We start from the raw sequence: 21028 nt of genomic DNA, 5'->3' as shown, positions 1-21028 counted from the left end.
ACTTGTATTACAAATCATTTTCCCCTTTGAATTAATGGAAATGCCATTAATTAATTTCTGTATCCCCAAGGAAAATATCACAATATAATTTTGCACATATATTAAACCTGTAGGGTAATGTAAAAAAATAAAACAATTTGTGCATTATATAAAGTCATTTCCTCATGGTGTGCGTGGCTTGGTCACCAGGGGCAGTATAATAATACATTCATGCAGTATTTTGTTTTTTTAATTATTTTTATTTTTATTGTTTTACATTTTGATGACAATATTTTCCCGAAGGAAAATTAATATCGTCTCCAAATATCTATTATCGGCCTCCTTGACTAATAATCGTAATCGTATCGGTATGCACACGCGCACCAATCTCCTGCGTGGACTACAGCGAGTCCTTCCACCATGTAGACTGCACACCTCTCTCAGCACTGAATTTAAATGGATTAATGAGTGGAACCGCTTCGATTGGCCGGGAGTCGGCTGCATTCCCTCCAAAAATGGCAGAAACATCCCCTTCTATCTGCCCTGGTCGAACAAAATATTAAAAAGAACGAAAACTCCACCCATGCACACAGTTAGACTGCTCTTTATACAAGAAAAAAATAGGGCCCATGTTGTTGTTGTTGTTTTTTACCAGTCTATAACCTTTACTGTAATCCAAAGGGGCAATTCAAGTGTTACAGCAGTAAAAACAAAGAAGAAGAAGAAGAAATACAAATTAGCTTAATAATCAACACAATGTTCTATTTTAATAAAAATACACCTCTTTGAAAACATAAAATTAGTCGCTGACGTCAAAACATTTCAGCAGATTATTTGCATTATACCTTTCACAGTCCTTATGTTGGCTGTCTGCTTTTCCATCAGCAGCCTGTAGGTGGCCTCAAGGTGTATGAAGTGGTGGTCAGATTCCCCAGAGGAGGGAGCGAAGAAGAGTCGTATGGTTCCTTGACAATGGCATACAGGAGGTCCGGATTTTCATTACCTCTCGTTGCACAGTCTGCATTTTGTGGGAAGTAGTTACAGTAAGAGATGAGAGAGAGACATGATTGCAGTTGCCAATGATCAGTATGAGGGCGCTGGGATGCTGAAAATGAAATCTCGCTTAATCTTGCTTCGATTTCAGTTTTTGCGGTGTTCTCTATGAGATGCAGTGGAGAGAGGGATAATCGAGTAGAGGAAACGTCAGTGTCTGAAAAAAATGTTGAATTATCGTAACTCTGGAGAGGTTAATGGATTGAAGCAGGACTGTGGGGTGATTCAACCACTTCTCAAAAGAGGCCACGGAAAATGAAAACAAATAACCGAGAACCATAAATCAGATCAACCTGTAGGCTTTTTGGGAGGCAGAAATTCTGCACTGTCATCTTATTGACTTTAGTTTCTTTTTTCTTTGCTCCATTTTGCAGCTACAATGAGAGGCTGTGAGCTGCAAGGATTATTCTAAAAGCGCCATTGTTGATCATTAGCCTGCAACTTAAGTTCAAACTGAAAAAGCACTTGAGCCGACCAGTTAATCATTCACTCGCTCACTGGTTGGGTTTTATGAGCCCTCATGCTGACAAGACAGATGTTTGCCAGAGACCCCACTTTTACACCACCGCTTTGGAATGTGGCAAACGGGGCTGCCGAGGCGGATTCGTCCACATCTCTTACCACTAATCCTCTTTATCAGAATCCTTCTTTAGTCTTGGCTTAAGATGGTTTACATTTCAATATTAGCTAGATTTAAGATCTAAGATAACCTACTGGGACCTTTTTACCATGATGTCACATGTACTTCTGGATGGCAAAATACTGAGCTTTCTCTGGCAGAACATAAGTAAACAAAGTTTCCAATGTCATTTGATTAAGGCGGAGTGTTTTGAAAAACAGGGTAAGTGGTCAACTGCTTCTGATTGTGTTTAAGCCAGCAGAGAAGGTCTTGCAGGACCTAACTGCACACCGCTGGTCACAGTAAGGCCTCTATTTTTGTGCCCAGAGCAAGTCTAGCGCAAAGCAAAGCGTGGTTTAATTGTGCGCATGAGTGCAGTTAGAAATTTTTGTTTGTGCCCGTTGTGGGTGTGAACACAGTTGACTAGCTTTCTGGCCAATTGAAACAGCTCATTACCTTTAAAATCAGTACATGAGAGAGGTACGCAGTATTTGACAAGGCAGAAGCAGAAATAGACTTGCTGCAGTCCATGCATCAAATGGAAGCGTGCAAAGAACATTTATAAAGAAGTGCAAGCAGAGCTTCATGGGCGGATGATGTCAATTTAGCCAGGGCTGTTCACTGCTGTGAAGTGGGAACTTGGAGACCGCCTTCATATCAGTGTGTGGCCAAAGACAGTGATTTTTAAAATCTAATAAAGATGCTAATAATAATGCGGTCAATTGCTTTCCACAATGATTCACAGAGTTTCATGCATGCTGTTGTCATATTTATAAATTAAATCCAATGACATTCACCACACATGTCCACTGAGCTCAGAATCTGTCTGCCACCAAAATCACATTACACCACCTGCACCACAACTTAGACCTGGTCTAAGTTTAGTCCACTTTCAGACACCAAATTGACAGGTGCGCCGGGGACGTGTAAAAGAAAACAAACTCCCAGCAAGGCATAGGGATGCACCCAAATAAAATATTTTGGCTGAAACCGAAAATAAGAAATGCTTGGCCAAAAACCGAAACGCCGGAAAAAAATTATGCCAATTTTTCATTATCGTTGCTTTTATTATAATTAAAATTGTAATATTATTATAAAATATTTAGGCCTATTTAGTACGGGCATCTTAACAAAGCACAATATAAATTGAAATGCGTGCACACCACAGACATCAGACACATGTTGGCGAATGGTACATTAAACAGCAAACGCGGGGTGAGCAACTGAGCAACATTTTCTGGCGGTGCAATTGCACTTTATAGTCAATGTACAGTACTTCGCACCTGCGGGCACGGGTGCGTGCGGTGCGGCGCGGATGACACATTTGCCGACCATTTGGAGCGGGACACGGTGCGGCTCACTTAAAATCGGCACATTCACATATTCACCAACGTTTAAAAATAAAAGCATTTCTTCGCACCAGCCAATCGGCTTTGGGAACGGACTGCAAAGTCACACACGGCGTCCTGTACAGATCTGTAGTCACCCGCAGATAGTGGAAGTGTTTTCTTGTTTAAAACTGTTGATAGCAATAGTGCTCTCCTTCTTCGGTGTGCACAATAAAGCTGCCGGTACTCACACACGCCAACGAGCAGCAAGGCGGACACTCACTCCCGTGTTTGGTGTTTAATTCAAAGAGACCCTTGTTTGCAGCGTTTTTTTTGCTTGCGTCACCACAACATCCTCTTTTGGCCATATTCTTTCAGCTTGAATTTTATTTCGGCCGAATGCCGAAAATGCAAATCTTTGCCATTTTCGGCCGAAAAATTTCGGTGGCCAAATATTCGGTGCATCACTACCAGTACGGTGGGCTAAATTCCCAAACACAATAAACGAGGCTTGCAGGAAAATCAAGATGTGCCAATTTTTATGCCTGAGCACATGTGCTTTGCCTAAGAAAATAGGGCCCGAAATGTTAAGTTAAGTAACCCTATTACGCCAAACGTATCATATTGAATACTAGACATTTCGAGCCCTCTATTTCATGAGTATAATAATTTTTTATTTTTTTTATTTAAATTTTTTTTTTTACTGCAAACTCACCATTTCAGGTCACTCACTTCTGTTAACAAACACGATATCGTTTTCTTAAGAACACTTCTCAGCTAATTTGTGTCTTGTTGACACCCCTTCAAAGCCAGAGCTGATTTATAGGCTAATTATGAGAGAGCTCTGTATGCATTTGGAGGCTTGATGGTATCCTGAGGGCTACGAGCTGATGGATAGGTTTAGGGTGTATCCGTCCCCTCGTCTGTATTCTCCATCTCTGTTTGTGTGAAAACAGCAATCTCCTGTCAGTGGTCTGTCGTCATTTTTACCCCTTCTTCCTCCTCTTCGCCACTTTACTGTCATCCAAGTTTCTAGAGATTAATGTCACCTGGAAAACAGGGGGGGAAAGCAAGACCAGATGCAAATATAAAGATAACGTTTTCTTAAATGTGGCCCATTTCTCACTCGTGTATTGATGTCTCCATAAATACTGAGTTTCATTAGTTCACTTTTTTGTTCTCTGACAGGCGTGACGGCTATTTGTCTTTTACCGTGACAGTGCTCCTTTTTCTCTCTATTTGCCTTCTTTATTTCCTACGGAGGTGGCAAAAGTAATCCAACTCTGTACTTAAGTAGAAGTACCGATGGGGAAAAAACAAAACAAAAAAAGACTAATTAAACTCCTGATACTCCAACAACAGATACTCCTATACTCAAGGTAAAGTTAAAAATTAATGTTCAGTCAGTTATATACAAAATATATTTTGTATAGCTAAGCACAATGAAGAAAAAAAAATGTTCTGTATATATATTAGTTTCTACCTTTTAAGTATTTTTTTTTATTTAAGACAAAAACGTCATGTTATGTCATTTGTTGTTCAAGAGCTAGCTAGCGTTGGCTTAGCTTTTATGCTAGCGATCAAAACGTGACCCCATAGCTTGGCTAACATTGTGGACTGGTTAACTAAACATGCTACGTTAGCATTCTTGTAGTCAACAGCATCAAACATTTCTCTTCAACTAATACCATGGATGTACACTTCTGAATCTGTTACAGTTGTCATACATGTCAGGCAGCTTTTACTGTAAATGCTGCTTGATTGTAATTCCTCCATGTTACTGCTATGTTTTTGGGTTGTTGTTTTTTTTGTTAACGTTTTGTCATCATCAATGTTGGTTGAAAAAGGTAACAAGCATATTTTGACAGTAGTAAGTAAGAATAAAAAATAATAAAAAAGAACAGATACTGTATCTGTTTTCTAGGGTTGGGGAATCCAGGCCCAGTCAGTAAAAACCCTGAAACAGCTTGGCTTTGGCCACAGGTGCTTCAACTAAACAGGTGGAGACAAGCTTGCTTACCTGGCAGTTGAATAAAAGCACTTGTGGCTAAAACCAATCTTTTTCTGGGTTTTTACTTTCCGGACCTGGATTCCCCAACTCTGCTGTTTTTGAAAATGGGGAATAAAAGTAAAAGAGAAAAATTAATACTCACATAAAGTACAGATAGCTTTTTAGAAAAACAAAAACTAAGTATTCATACTTCTCCACACTGATTTCCCCTCCTTTCCTCTCATCCAGCTTGCATCCCTGGAACTTTCAAATCCAAATTCGGCGACGGTTCATGTGTTGCGTGCCCGCCCAACAGTCGCACCAGTGCCCAAGGAGCCAGTGTTTGTCCCTGCCAAAGTGGTTTCTACCGCGCTGATAGTGACTCACCTGACACTGCCTGCACCAGTAAGTCATTCTGCATTGCAAACGCTTGAATAAATATCGTCTGGGTTTTAGTTCTTTTGACAAGAACACAAGAATGACCATGTAATCAGTCAATCAGGGGTTTTTGCACCATGGAGCAGTTTCACATAAAGCAGTATTTAGATTGACTGTCAATGCAACAAAAATACACCTCACCATTACACTGAATGCAGTTGTTGTAATTGGCGGGAGCCCTGCACTAGTTTCTCTTCAATGGCTGAGCCCCAGCTTTGGGTAAGGTTAGTCAATGACACCCCGAGTCTGCAGTGCCCAACCTTTTTTTGCGCCCCAAACAGGTTTCACATAAACACATATTTCGACAGATCGGCATAGAAACAAATCCCAAATAAATTATGAAAAATACAACACACAAAGCTCATATCCCACTGAGGGATGACAGTTTTTGACACTAGCAGCATGTTCAGAATGTCCTTGCGACAAAAAAGAACATTAAGACTCGTCAGAGAATCATTAAGACTGTTTAGAGAACGTTTAGGAAACATTGCGACCTTGAACAAACCCTGACATGAAATCAACATTCGTTAGCGTAGCAAATGTTCGACCCTCAGTGGGATACGCGCTTTAGACTGAATGAAAATGTTGTAATTAGAAGAAGCCCAGCACTTGTTTTTCTCTTCAGCGAGTCGGCCATCTTGTGTTCCAAAGCATAACATGTTTTAAGGCCATTGTAGCCAAGCTCCAAAAATAGCCACTTTTGTATTTCACTGTTTCTATTGCAAGTGAACGTGCTCCTAGCCTAATTTTTGGGCAAATATTTCCACACACTTCTAGCATAGTACAGCTGCATGCTGTTCTGTGACGACAATGACGTGATGTTGGTTAGTACGTGTTGATATAAATAAAGCTCTTGCTATCACACAGTTGTTGTCGGCACATTATTGGCCATACTATTTTGGCGACAAAGATGGAGCTACACTTTGGGCCACTACCGTCGTTCCTCGCTGCCAGTTTCATGGTCCAGTTGGTATGAATATTTTAAGACTAGCGGTGAGCAAAATAGCCAAAGCTAGCGAGGCTAGCTGCTATTCTTATCCACAACCTGCACATTTTCATACAGTCAGACCAGTCTGACTACGCCTACCAAGGGGTGACTTGAAAGTTGTTTGTAAATTGGCAAGTTAGAAGACAAGATGCCAAAAACAACAAGGAGTCGTAAAATCAAATTGTTGACTAATCACTTCAAACCCGAGTATATGCAGAACTGAGTACAGCATATGGTTGTGTTTATAATCATCGTTGCGGGTGTGTGCTTGTCGTTGTTTTTTTGTTTTTTTTATTACTCCTGCATAAAAAGAATACTTATACTCAGGTGTCGTCAGACAATATGTAAACAAATGTGTGCTATGACAGTAGCAAATTGCAGGCTTGCTAATACTAATGTGATCTGATGTGCAGTCTATATCAGTTGTGGATGGACAAAGCGCTTAGTCCAGCGATGGCGCTGATAGAGAGTGACATGAGCTGCCTCGACTGTGTAAAATCACTCCCGGAGGGCCTTTCCACACGTTAAATGACACACACGGCCCCGCAACTGTCCTCCCCAGATCCCTGTCGCGGGAACACTGTGGACTCTGACGCTGACCAGCACACACACACGCATATACACACACAGGCAGGAACTCAGGCAGCAGCACCTCCAACGAAACATACAAACACACAGGCCTGACACCTCTGTCCCTGTGGCCTGGCAGAGCTTGTGTGCCAGCCTGTTCTTTGTGTGGTGTTGCACAAGCGAGGTTGAGCCAGTCGGCAGCTTGGGCTCAGCGTGTGTTTTAGTTGGGCGTCCAATTAGAAGAAGCTCCACTCTCGCTGAACTGTCTCTTTCTAATTAGAAAGGACAGGGCGAGGGAAACGTGGCTGAGGGCGAAGTTAGTGGATGGCCAGTTTAGACGAGGATTCTCTCACTCCTATTAGATTTTTTGGGCTCTACAGTACACAGTATTTCAGTACATTTCGGTCTGGAGCTGAAAATGTGAATTTAAATCTTGAGGTGTGCTACATAGCCCCAGATTATAATTATAGCCAGAATATTCAGTGGCTATAAAAACTCTACACACCAAATACCAGGTTTGTGTGGTATAAAAAAAAGAGCTCAAGCTAAATCATGGAGGGATCTCCACTTCTTGGTGATGTCACTGTTGAGCCATATTTTCTTCACATTGATCAAATGGTATATGTAATACCTTGGGAAATATATTGTAATCCTATGCTGACTGATACCTTTGAACAATGAGATCCCTCAGATGCTGTGAAAGCTCCTTGCTGACTACGGCTTGTACTGTAAGATGTGACTACAAAAATGTCAGGAAAAGCCCGTTTGGAACATATAAACTTGATTTGGGCAACAACATAAAACCCTTAAAGGGGAAGTCAAACATAAACATTTCTTGACAATAATATGTTATATGTGACCTCACTAGTTTAAATATGAATTATGCAGCAAAATCCAGCCGTTTTTATCCATCTGAGGGAGCGGCCATTTTGCCACTTGCTGTCGACTGAAGATGACATCAATGTTGCTCAGGCAACGACCAATCACAGCTCACCTGTTTTCTGAATCTGATCTCTGATTGGTTGTTACCTGAGAGCCGAGCAACTGTGATGTCATTTTCACTCGACAGCAAGTGGCCTTCTGATATTGAAAAAAAACTGCTGGGTTTTGCTGCTTAACTCATATTCCACTAGTGTAATATTAACCAAAATACCATATTTAGATTAGTGGGGCTGCATAGAACATATTATTGTCAATTGGGTTTTTTTTGGGGGGGGGGGGGGGTTTGAGTTCCCCTTTAATAATTTCTAGACAGTTGCATAAGAACATCGAGCACACCTTTCCGAGAAGGTAGAAAAGCATTCTTTAGGGAATATTAAATCCACAAATATGTATTCCGTGTGCATGTTATTCCTATTTTGTGGCCACAATCTTATCTTGTCATGTCATATCTGGTGCTCCATAGAATGATGAGCATTTTTAGTTTGTTATTATGTGGAAGAGAACAATAGACAGAACTCATTTTGGCCTGTTTCAGTGCATGACATGTATATTGACCTTGACCTCTGAACACCTTGCAGCTATCCCATCAGCTCCCCGCAACGTAATCTCCAGTGTGAATGAGACCTCACTGTCCCTGGAATGGGAGGAACCCCAAGACACCGGTGGCAGGAGTGACCTGGTGTATAACGTGGTGTGTAAGAAATGCCTGCGAGACCGCAGCCCGTGCACGCGCTGCGACGACAACGTGGACATCTCCCCTCGAAGGCTGGGGCTGAGGCAGAGGAAGGTGGTGGTGAGGAATCTGCAGGCTCACACCCGCTACAGCTTCGAGGTGCAGGCGGTCAACGGTGTCTCCGGGAAGAACCCCGCCTCTCCGCGTTACTCGACAGTCAACATCACCACCAACCAGGCCGGTTAGTAGAGCTGTCAATGACGCTGCACGTGTGTCCACAAACCAAGTTAATTCATAGGGCTTCACCGATCAATATCACTTAAAAGCGCAATGAAAGAGGCAGTTTATTGGATCCTACATTCAGTCAATGTCAATGAGTGTCTTAATGATCTCTTAACAGAGGTAGGGAGACTCAAGTCACATGATTTGACTTGATTCGGTCGGCTCAAAACTTGATGATTGGTGAGGACTTTTAAGTAAAACTAAAAAGTCCAATCTGGCTTCAGTTACCAAAAGACCATATCGATAAAGTTTATCTTAAACCTTATACTGCTAGCATTTACCATTGTGCACAAACATCAACACAACAGCAATGAATCGCTAATTTATTAAGCTGTCATTGATTAAAATGGTAGGGCACGTTGCCAGCAGACAAAAAGCCTTTAATAATCCACAAAAGCAAATGACACTGGTTACATCATCCTCTGAAACTCTTGTTCAGACGGAGGTCTTGGAGCATGAGTGAATGCAGTAAATAAATGCGCTGACAAAGCAGTTTAATAGGCAGGAATACATCTGCACACAATCTTATCTTAGCATTACCTACCTTCTGCACCAAAACATTACAGTACAGTATTCCATTTTTAACAAAACAGGCTATTGTTGTTTTTTTAAATCCAGTATTTCAATTTTGATTCGACATAATGCTGCACGACTGTTGCAGTGTGATGGAAGAGGTGGAGTTTTACAACACTTTATAGACTAGGGGTATGTAATGTGATGAAGAGAAATTGTGTTTAGTCCCCCAAAAATTATACAAATAATTTGTGTTTTTGCATATCTAGAAAAAATGCTACAGTATATAAACCAATGTATTTGTCAAATGTGGAACCTATTTATTTATTTTTTGATACCTTCCCTTCTTACTTTGACCATCTCCAAACTATGTTTTTTTTTTCTGTGTCAAACCCTGGGCCGGATTTTTGACACAACTGTTTTAGACAGTTGAACATTCAATATTGTTAATAGATTTGTTTTGAAGCTATTTTTAACACTTGGAATTGGTTAATAATGTGTTGAACAGCTGTTATGGAGACTGGCCAATAGTATTGATTTTTGAAAAAAATGTAACCTCACCATCCCTCCCTGAGCTGTCTGTCACCTTATTGTGGTAAAGAGGTTTGTGTGTCCCAATGATCCTACCAGTTAAGTTGTCTGGGGCTTATGCCCTCAACAAGGTCACCCACGGCAAACATATTGTAGATCAGGGACCAGACAAAGTGCGGACCTTTCTATGATGACTGAAATCTTTGGATCTCGATTTCCCTCGCCCTGATGCGGGTCACCGGCGGTGAAGCACGATGGCAAGTGCCTGGTGGCCGGGCCTGCGCCCATGGGGCCCGGCCGGGCACAGCTCGAGGTGGCAACGTGGATCCCCCTTCCTATAGCTTCACTACCTGTGGCAGGGCCCAAGGTGGTCAGGTGCGTAGAGAGCTGGGTTGGGAGCCAAAGGCGGGGACCTCTGTGGTTTAGTGTCGGTTGAAGAAGTTGGCTTCGGGACGTGGAACGTCACCTCTCTGGCAGGGAAGGAGCCGGAGCTGGTTTGCAATGTTGAGAAGTTCTGACTAGATATAGTTAGGCACACCTCGACACACAGCTTGGGCTCTATTGTTGAAGTGGCTGACCGGAGCTGTGGGTATAAGGTAGTCGTTCCTGTCGTGGCAGTAACCTCTGAACGCATAACGCAACCTTGGTCGCAGAGCCAAAATCTCCCGTGCAATGTGGGGTGCCGGTATAGTTCGGCGAGGCCATAGAGAATGATTTTCAGATGGCTTCGAAGAAATACTGACCCACCATCTGACGTCTCAGGAAAGGAAAGCAGTGCACCATCAACGCTGTGCATAGTGGGGATGGGGCGCTGCTGATCTCGACCACGTTGAAACAGAGTCTGGCGTCTCTGAGGCGGGCTCTCCTATCTTTGGGATTGAGGTCACTGAGTTAAAAAGCTCCTCCTTTTCCCATTCTCATCCCAACCTCTTCACTCTGTGCTGCAAACTACTCTTGTGGGAGTTGAAGATTGTGACTGAAATCTGCCCAAAGTTCCTAAAGGCACTAGATCTAGTGGTGGTGTTCTGGTTGACACGCCTCTGCAACATTGTACATTAGGGATAGTGCATGCCTCAGGATTGTCAGACAAGGGTAGTAATTCCCTTTAAAAAAAGAAAAAAAGAAAAAAAGAAAGTGGACCAGAGAGTGTGGTCCAACGACAGGTGACATCACACTCCTCAGCTCCCTGGTATCAGGGGTGTTTGAGAGGAGGGCCAATCTGGAAGTCAAATCTCAGATTGTGGAACAGTGGACCAGTTCTAAACCCTTGTCAGTGTCCTCGAGAGTGCATGAGAGTTAACCCAACCAGTCTACATGTGCTTTGTGGACTTGAAGAAGACGTGCGACCTTGCCCCCTGGGGGGGGATCTTGTGGGGGTGCCCCTGAAGTAGAGGGTACTGGACGCCCTAGCACGGGCCATTTGGTCCCTGAATGACTGGTGTCAGAGTTTGAGCCGTATTGCCAGCACTAAATCAGATTCAATTCCAGCGAGGGTCAGATTCCGTAAAGACTGCCCCTTGCCACCAATTCTATTCGTAACCTTTATGGACAGAATTTCTAAGCGCAGTCAAGGCATTGAAGGTTTCCGGTTTGGTGACCGTCTCTGCATTTTGCAGATGATGTGATGCGGTTGGCTTTATCAAACCGTAGATCTTAAACTGGCATGGTCAAGCCGTTGAGATGAGAACCAGCACCTTTAAATCTGAGACCATAGTAGTCAGTCGAAAAAGGGTAGAGATTCCTCTCCATGTTGTGAAAGAAACAAGTCCCCCAACATAAAATGACCATATTGGTCGTTTTACCATGCACCAAAATACAACCAAGTGCTACTTATTGTAGTTTAGCGACCTCTATCAGCCATGTTAAATAGCGAAAAAATCAGGCATCGGGGTAGGGCTCAAATTTCAATTGCTGCTCCTGCGCATTGATAAGAGCCATATAAGGTGGCTCGGACATCTTGTTGGCATCCCTCCTGGACACCTCCCTTGTGAGACACTCACATTTACCAATTCCAAATATTCTACATTTTGATTAAAAGTCTAATAAATTGTGTTGAATGAAAGAAAGACCTGTTTATATTTACTCAAATATTACAAAAAAGGGACAAAAATAGCAGCATGAATAAATCATTTTATGGGGTACTCACTCTTGAAAATGGGGGGATAAAAATCCGCGATAGAGTGAATCCACAATAAGTGAACCGCAGAGTAGTGAAAGGCCGCTGTATTTGGAAATACTGTACGAGGTTTCCGACAAAATGTGGTTTACTACCATCTCTACCTCTAACTATTTGCAGCAGCAACCGTAAACACTGTAGAATACTTTTTTTTTTTTAATCCATCAGTTACGGTACATGGATCAAATGTAAAGAAAACTATATCTCTTGTGTCAACCAATGTCACATTCATACGTCTCGGCCAAGCAAACTTTTCAGCACCTTTTACACACTGTAATCACTTGAGGCAACCCACACTTAATCCACTTACTGTGGCTAATGGAACGCTGACAATGGCTGTGAGATGAGTCACTTTTAGGATTCACCAACCCATGCAGTGAATGTGAAACATGCACCATTTCTCCAACCATTACAGCTGGACAGTTGAGCGGATTACATCTATGCTATTCAATTTGTAAGATCTTACTGTACGGTTTGGTTTGAAGGCAGGTCAGCATAAGCAAAATGGTGGTCCTTGAATGGCCGATATGAGGAAGGGGCAAAGCGTCTTTTCAGCCCAGGTGAAGCTGACTGATCTACACAAAGAAACAAACAAAAATCACATAGACAATGGAGAGCCATTCATCAAAATAATGAAGCAATTTTTTTCTCCTTTCCCTAAACCATGTGCTTTTGCTCCATTACCCTGTAGCACCATCCGCAGTCCCAACAGTGCATCTGATGCGTTCCACCGCAGACACCCTGAGTCTATCATGGCTACCCCCGGAGAAACCTAATGGGGTCATTCTGGACTATGAGATTAAATACCACGAAAGGGTGAGTTGGAGTCTTCATTTTTTCTCAGATGCTGGGAAATACAATATTAAAGTGGTGCGTGTGAGGGAGTCATTTCTATTGATGGAGGGCCTCGGCATCTCCTGCAATGTTGAATCGTTGGTATTGATCAAATTCCCGGCAAGGGTCTGAAGGGTTTAATGTGTTTCTTTTATGACCTCCAACGGTCAAACGACCTTCATATTGCAGAAAAATTCTCAGTGGGAGTGTAGGCTTGCATGTGATGCCTGTTTTAAAAGTGGATACTTTTTTTCACATTAGTAATGCTGTAAATGGCCGCTGTAATTTTTCCAGGCCTATGATGTAATTACCACATTCCAGAGTTCAGTCTGTAAACTAAAATTTGAGAGTTTAACTCATTAAATGATAAGACTGGAGATGTTCGATAGCACATTTTTTTTCAGAATGATCCCAGTACGAGTAATCAACTCTTGAGTAGTCATCAATACCGATACCAAGTACTCATACCAGTAGTATTTTTGATGCATACAATTTTACCCCCCCAAAAAAACTATGAATATAATTTTAAAGAAATACCTTTGTATCACAATGTAACATTTTTGCTTAAAATTGAATGGAATTAATGGCAATTCTCTAATTTCTAGTTCCTGATTGTAAGACGGACACAAGAGGGCGCCCGACACGCGAGTACCTATACCTTAAAATAAGTCCTGGTATCGGTTCAATATCGATACCTGGCATTGGCACTCACCCATCCATGAATAAGACAATTATTTTTAATTTTCTGGAGTGAAGATTTGTGTAGATAAGCTTAGTGTTTTCCCACAGATTTGAAATCTACTTGGGTGGGTGGAATTTTTTTTTGCCATTTTGCTCTTCATATCGTGCATTCTAGTGAATTGTAATAATACAAACTTTACTTTCAAAGCCCAGTTTAAATGACCAGTTGGAGTTCCTTCGTTAATCCTCCCGGAATGATGGCAAACCCATCTTCGTTTTCTTGCTTCTTTCCCTTTCGAACCATGGATTCATTGATGTGGAATTATCTCGCGACTGCTCTTTTCCCATGTACAACCGCGTAACTAATTGATTGCAGTTTAAATTGTGCCTCGTAAGCATGTCTCTTAGCTGATGCCATTTTCCGGAGTTTCTTAGCCAAACCAATGTTGTTTTGCACAATGTAAATACCGGCAGTATTTTGTTATCCTTTCCTGCTCGGTCTCGGCCGGTAGTCGAATCGGATAGCGCCCGGCGGCTGCACGTGGCCAAAAAGGTGGGGTCCAAAGGGGGTAGACAAAATTAAGTACAGGAGACAGGAGGTCACACAGCAATTTGGCATTTTATTTTCTCTTTTTATTCACTTTCTTGTTGCATCTCCACATTCGAGTACATACAGCTGCAACTCTCTTCTGCTTTCTCCCCTCCGTCCGCCACTGTACTTTAATACAAGCCAGCAGCCAACTAGCAACAAGCGTGAACCAGCCCACTAGTCAGAAACGCGCGTTTGCACAGCAGAATTTGCCCTGAGGGTTGTCTTGAAGGAACTCATGAACTCTGTGCATATATAAGAATATTTTAAGACTTTTAAATGTGCCTTATAGTCTTGAAAACATGGTACATTTTCTAGAAAGTTTCTTGGGCGGCGGCCAGTTTTGGTGTGGGAATGACTGAAGCTTACTTTTCATTTTGTTGACTTCTTAAAGACCAATTCATGACATTTTGTAAAACAATGTTTGAGAAAATATTTTCTATGTTTAATTGTTAACCTAGTGATGGGGATTTTTGAAAATATATTTGTAATCTTTGTGACTGTTTTCTTGCTAAATAAAGGTTGACCCTCCTGTTATGTTGCAGGTCAAATTGACCCATTTGGAAAATCTAGAAGAAAAAAAAAAGACTTAGTTTCAACTCTTTCGTGTAGCTTGAGTTTTTTAATTTTAGTTTTTTTAATATAAAAAAACATTACATTGCATTCTGTGATATTTTTTGATGATTTGTCCACCGCATGGGTGTATTATTATTATTAAATAATAATTCACGGTCAGCTCTATCTGAATCACCAGCAAAGTCTAAATAGGAATTGGTGTCAAGGAAGTATGGTTTTGACTAACAGACCAGCGTTGTTTGTCCAGGAGAGACCAAATTTAGCCTATGTTCAGATTTTCTGTAGTTGATGCTGTGCAGCCTCACTTCCTGTTGTCGAAGCAATCTTAGGCATTCAATTTGTTAATAAAGGAAGATGTAAGCACTGCTTGTAATTGCTGAGTAGTAAAGTTGACACATCGACTAATCCGGTTAATCATTTGTTTTTAGGGAAATGTTGAGTTGAAGATGATTTGAAACTGTTTTGAGGTCATAGTTTGTGGTGTACTTATTTGACCTATTAATATAGGCTGTTGTGAACATTTTTAGATTGGGGCGTCAATTACTCGCGGCATTGCTCGGTCCCTTTCCCCTGCGAACAGCCATTGGAAATTCAAAATATGACCTTTATCAATTCAGTTGCATAGTTCTGCTTGTACACCACAGTCGTAAGAAAATCTCCTTATTTGTGATGATGCAAAGTGAGGTGTAAACATGAACGGATGGTCATGTCTTCCATGCAGGGCCAGGCTATGTCACACACTGTAACATCGCAACACAGCTCTGCCAAGGTGGAAGGGCTGAGGGCCGCCACGCCCTACGTAGTGCAGGTCCGAGCTCGCACTGTCGCAGGATATGGTCGCTACAGCAACCCCATGGACATCAGCACCAGCCTGCACAGTAAGACCTCTGTTTATCTCTCTGCTGATCTGTTGCTATGCTTTACGGTTTTATAGCTTCACAGTTTTAATGGCTTCTGCTATCCAGGTGGTACGCGACACCGTCTAATCCCTCTAGCCACGCTTTGCCTGGCACTCATTTGTGTCTTTTGTGTGATTCGGTCCAGGTGATCCTCAGAAGTCTGTGCAGGACCAGCTGCCTCTCATCATAGGTTCCGCCTCTGCAGGGTTGGTGGTCATTGTTGCCATGGTGGTAATTGCTGTTGTCTGCCTCAAGTAAGTGCACAGCACTGGCGACGTGAACTACATGTTTCATTTAGCTAATTAGAGTCTGAACAAAGCGGCTAATTAAATGTTTACATGCCTTCAGAGGTGCAAATAATACACACACGCTATACTTAAGTTGAAGTACTGATACTTGTGTAAAAAAAAGCCTCTGCCAAAAGTAGAATTATTAATTCATCTCCTGAATTTATAACATTAAGGGCTCTGTTTTCATGACAGGCGTAAATTATGTGCAGTGCACTCCATAATTCTGTTTGGAGTCGGGTTAGATCCAATGCTGGTAATTTGTGGATCTGTGGAAGGGGAGCTGCACCGCTGTGGGACAGCCATCTCCAGTTATGGCCAATAAGAATGGCTCTTGTTACTTTGGTCACAGCTCTCTGCAGGTCATTCACCAGGTCCCCCCGTGTGGTTCTGGTATTTTTGTTCACTCATCTCATGATGGTATCGACCCCACGAGATGGCGAATAAGTCCCTATTTTTCCCAATTTATACCACACCTGTCACGGTGTGGTCACGGAGCGGCGTGGTGTCTGTCGGTGTGTGAAGTGGAGGACCCAAAATGCAGGGAGGCAGGAGAACCACAGCAGGAGTGCGGGCGAAACTGGCATGCTTTATTTTACAGAAAACACTAACCAGGGTACTGGTTAATGCTAACTAAACAACAAATTGAAAAGATACAAAATCAAAATGACAGACAGAACTCCGGGGGTGACCGTGACAAGCGGCAATGATCCCACGCCGACTGATCACCACCCGGGAATTAAATACACTCACACTAATTGGGTAACTAGGCACAAGTGGCTGAGGGCCCGGATTGGTCAACCCGCAGAAGGGCTGGAACCCACTCAGGACCAATCGGGACCCTCAACCAAAACCAGATCTTCCCATACATGACAACACCAGGATCTTAATCAATCAAAATCTCAACTGAACTGTGGTTGACTTAACCCCTTTTTCTGCCCATCTTTTCATCATCTGCGGAAGATGTAAACAAATTGTTGAAATAGTAACAAACCTGTTTTGACAAATAATTACCAAGTGCTAATAACTGTTTTCAAATGCAGGGACTAAAAGCGAAAAATACATTCTCAAGTATATAATACCTGTAGTAATACCTGACATTTTTTTAATCCACTAACAAAGTACCTGTACAGTACTTGTTTTTTCCCACCCAGTGCATGCCTTCAATGAGTAAGCATAAACTTAACCTTCAAAATGGAGCCAAAATTGTTCAGTGGATTTATCTGATGGTGATCAAATGTATACCTGGAAAAAGTCAAGACTGATTCACGCTAACGTGACTTTGTTTACAGGAAACAGCGCAGCGGCTCTGAGCTGGAGTACACAGAAAAACTGCAGCAATACAGTAAGTTTACGTGCTCTGCAGCTATGCTTTATTGGTCATGCTCATACTGTTAACCACTGATTCAATAAAGTCACCCGACGCAGGCAGGAAACCAGTTTTGCTTTCGCACAATCACCCTTATTCAATCCGGACAATGTTTTGCTGTGTGTTGTTTTTCTTCCTGCATTAACTGAGCTAAATATGCTGTCAAGGTGCCCTTTAAACATTTATCCGGAGACAACAAATTAATTGTGACTCTGGCATGACAACAGCACAACTCTTTCTTTTTATCACTGACCATGGGCTAATGTTTTTAGTCTGGAACATTTTAGAGGTGCTTTCAAACTTGAATCAGCTCTGGACTGCATCATCATCGTCATCTGTAAAATGAATCACAAAAATGTTAATTAAGTTTCAAAACCAGAGAATGCAATTTCTGGAGGAATAGCGTGCGACTGCTGTCACTTTAACTGAACTTTTGAACGGAAGACTGTAAGTACAACATAATGAGAATGGTTTGCATTGGTTGAGAATTGTGGCAGGAGGAGGTCAATGTGTAAAACACCTGCATTGATTTGAGAATGTTAAAACTAGTTTCTAGCATGTCACAAATGGTCTAAAATATTTAAGTGATTTGGAATAATTTGAGAAATGCTAAATTTAGGGATATTTGGAATGAGAAAACTAGTTTCTGAAATGTCACAAACAAGCTGATACATATTGAATTGAAATATTGAAGTACTGATGGTTTTAATCTGTTATATAATTAGCAAAATGTGGAAAGATGAGTTGAGTTTAAAAAAATGTCTCCATTAATTTCAGTGGGATTTTTTGTGGCATCGTGGGGTGGGGTGGGAACCTTTAGTATCGGTCCTGTGTGAGTTTAATATTTTCACCTTGGTTAAAATTGGTTGACAAATGTGAAAGTTTTAGAGGGACAAAGTTGGGAAATTATGAATAACAAATGACAACTACTGATACAATGAAAACTGTCACTGTCAGGGGTCTAATCATTTTTATTATGATTCATTTATTGTCTCGGTGCTGGTATAGAAATGCGCTGCGTCATTCATCATAGAACATCTGGTGTTGCTAGATAAGATAAGTAAAATATGCAAGAGGAACAAAAACTCACAACAATGATGATTACCATATTGTTAAATTAATAGCTCGTTTACAGTGTAATTCCAAAAGTGAGCATTATATATTGTATTATCTTGGAAAAGGCGCAATTTCTGTATATTGGTATTGTCTGCTGTTTGTGTATGTGTGGCAATTGTGATGCTCATCGGGCCCTGTTTAGCACAGAAATGATAAAATGTGTTTTTGGAGCCATAAAATGCAAAGATGCTAACTGTCAGAATTAAAAACAACAGCAAAATAAAATTAGGGGTCGCAAAATCATTCTAGTAAGTAAATTAGTACATTTGTTTCTAAATACATTATAAGTGTTTGAAGATAATTGCAAAGACTGAGAACTATGTAACACTCACTTGTGGAGATCGAGCATTAAACTGCTTTCCGCCATTTTAGTTTTCCTGATTTTTGGGCCATGGCGAAAATGTCATCTGGCATGAGTGACCCTTCCCCCACTATATAAGAAGTTGAACACCTTCGTTTGCCTCAGCAGTTATCTGGCATACGCATACACCGCGAAAATCTTCTCTTTGGATTATAAACTGCCGTGGCCGCTTTAGAGAGCCTCGTGGTTGGCCATGAGTGTGCATATGTCATTCATAGAAAGACGGAAGAGCGAGGAGGGGTGAAATATAAATGAAATAGCCCGACTTGACCACCAGCGTGGGGACCTTTGCGCTGGCGTGTCCGCTTGAGAGTGCCTCATTGTCATGGCGTGGAATGGATAAACGCTGCTACAACCTGGTGGGATATGTTCCAGCCACCAGAGGCTTCAAACAGCTATAATTTTGCTTTTGCAAATTTGTCAGGTTTGTTTATCAACGCTCTTCTCTGTGGGCCGTCAAATTTAGAAGACATTTTTCTCATTTGACAGGGACATGAAAAAGCCATCATTTACATAACAGGCCCTCAACCTTCGTTTCTTTTTTTACATCTCAGTTTCTCCAGGTGTTAAAGTGTACATTGACCCTTTCACCTACGAGGACCCCAATGACGCCATCCACGAGTTTGCCAAGGAAATCGACATCTCCTGCATAAAGATTGAAGAAGTCATTGGTGCAGGTGAATAGCTTTGCTGCTTTTGTCCGAAAGGGCCAAATGAGATGCGTTCATTATTAATTTATCTTAACAGGAGTGTGCCATCAAGCCCTCCGGTTTGTTCTGTGTGATGGCCTTTAAAGCAGAAAAAAGGGCTTTAGATTCCGAGCGTGCATGCGTGAGATGTGCGGGAGGGATGGGATGGATTGAGGTGAAAATCTTTCCCTCCCTCTCAAACTGTTTTTATTTCTCTCCGGCAGCATGTTCTATCCTTACTTCACCTCTCGATGACAGTGTGATCAACTATTATTCCTTCCTATTCTTTGCTTTTCTTCTCCTTTTCTCTGCTTTTTGTAAATGTTTGGATTCAGGCACCACATGCACAACACCCAAGTTCCTCACCCGTCCACGTTTTCCCTACACGACTCCCAGACTGCACACTCGATCACGACCAGTCACCCCTTCGCTCCCTGACATCTTTACCCTTTGAGCACTTGCCCGAGTAGCCTCTCCAGTTATGCATTGGCGGTCCATGCAATTTGGTACATGTGCCTTGTGGGCGGGGTCTTACCTGACTTGATCCACCTTTTAATATCAGCACAAGTCGGAATTGTACAAACATTTAATATTGTACAAAAACACAATATAACAGCATACAACTTTACCAAGGAGCAGGGGGGAAAAACTGCAGGGGGAAAAAAAATACAAAATACATCATGCTTCCCAGGCATGTTCATTATTCACTCATTCACTGCCAACTGATTTAAAAGCAGAATTCCCCATACTGCCAGCTGCTTTACAGCTTTACAGAATCATATCTTCTAAGACAACATACACTCTAAAAACAGACTATAAAGACAATGAATTTAACCCAACTTTCTGGGTTTTATACAAAATGACCCAATTTTTTGACCCCAGTAAAGGATCTGACCAATATTTTTGAGTTGTTTTACACTAAAAGACCCATTTCTTGACAAAGTTGAGTCAAATTGACCCAAAGTACAGGATCGGTCCATTTTTGACCCATTGTTGGGTTATTTTTGACCCAACTGTTTTTAGCGTGTAAGCACCAAACCTACCAAAAGAAAGACTCCCTTTACCAGAAAAAGTTTCTCTTTTACTTTTTCTTCGCTTCTGTGATCCAGTTACTGACCAAAAGCGGAGAAAACAAGCTTTTTGTCAAGACAAACATGTCAAGCAGAACAGTGAGTCTGACACTAAATATAGTTTGCTTTTGTCACCTATGAAACAACCAAAGAAGACTGCAGCTAAGGCTGCAGCTACGTTTAAATGATGACGATTTGAACAGAAGACGCAAACGTGTGTGGAATTGTACTGTGTATGCATGCCAGGCAGCAAGGTGGTATTGTGATGAAACTCTGCCATGTCCGTGTGCATGTGTAAAATCTCCCTTCGTCTCTGATCTGTGTTCTATGTCAATTATCTGCGCCGTTAAAACAAAAATGATGGTTACTAGCAAAAATAATTTATTTGGACAGATGAAAAAAAGCAGCCAGAGTAGCTTGAAGGGCCAATGACGTGAGCAAATCGAGCAGAGTCTTGAATTTTGGGCTGTGTATA

At 41.7% G+C, this 21028-nt stretch overlaps 1 protein-coding gene across 2 annotated transcripts in view; it reads left to right on the top strand.

Annotated features, from left to right (window-relative positions):
• The window catches only part of ephb3a (eph receptor B3a), a 66636-nt gene that overhangs the window by 24450 nt on the left and 21158 nt on the right, over positions 1 to 21028 (top strand). For both annotated transcript variants that reach the window (XR_015097324.1, XM_086097694.1), the window contains exons 4-10: positions 5219 to 5374; positions 8486 to 8821; positions 12774 to 12898; positions 15484 to 15640; positions 15807 to 15915; positions 17241 to 17293; positions 19349 to 19471. Coding sequence is in view for 1 of the 2 variants with exons in the window: in XM_086097694.1 (XP_085953820.1) it covers positions 5219 to 5374; positions 8486 to 8821; positions 12774 to 12898; positions 15484 to 15640; positions 15807 to 15915; positions 17241 to 17293; positions 19349 to 19471 (1059 nt within the window). In the remaining variant the exon portion in view is untranslated. The remainder of the gene's footprint in view (positions 1 to 5218; positions 5375 to 8485; positions 8822 to 12773; positions 12899 to 15483; positions 15641 to 15806; positions 15916 to 17240; positions 17294 to 19348; positions 19472 to 21028) is intronic.

The sequence above is a fragment of the Leptonotus elevatus genome, chromosome 1 (assembly GCF_054856555.1).
Source record: "Leptonotus elevatus isolate MCC_2025b chromosome 1, RoL_Lele_1.0, whole genome shotgun sequence".
Classification (NCBI taxonomy): domain Eukaryota; kingdom Metazoa; phylum Chordata; class Actinopteri; order Syngnathiformes; family Syngnathidae; genus Leptonotus; species Leptonotus elevatus.
Note: the sequence above shows the minus strand (reverse complement) of the source record. Positions and strands in the feature narration are given on the sequence as shown.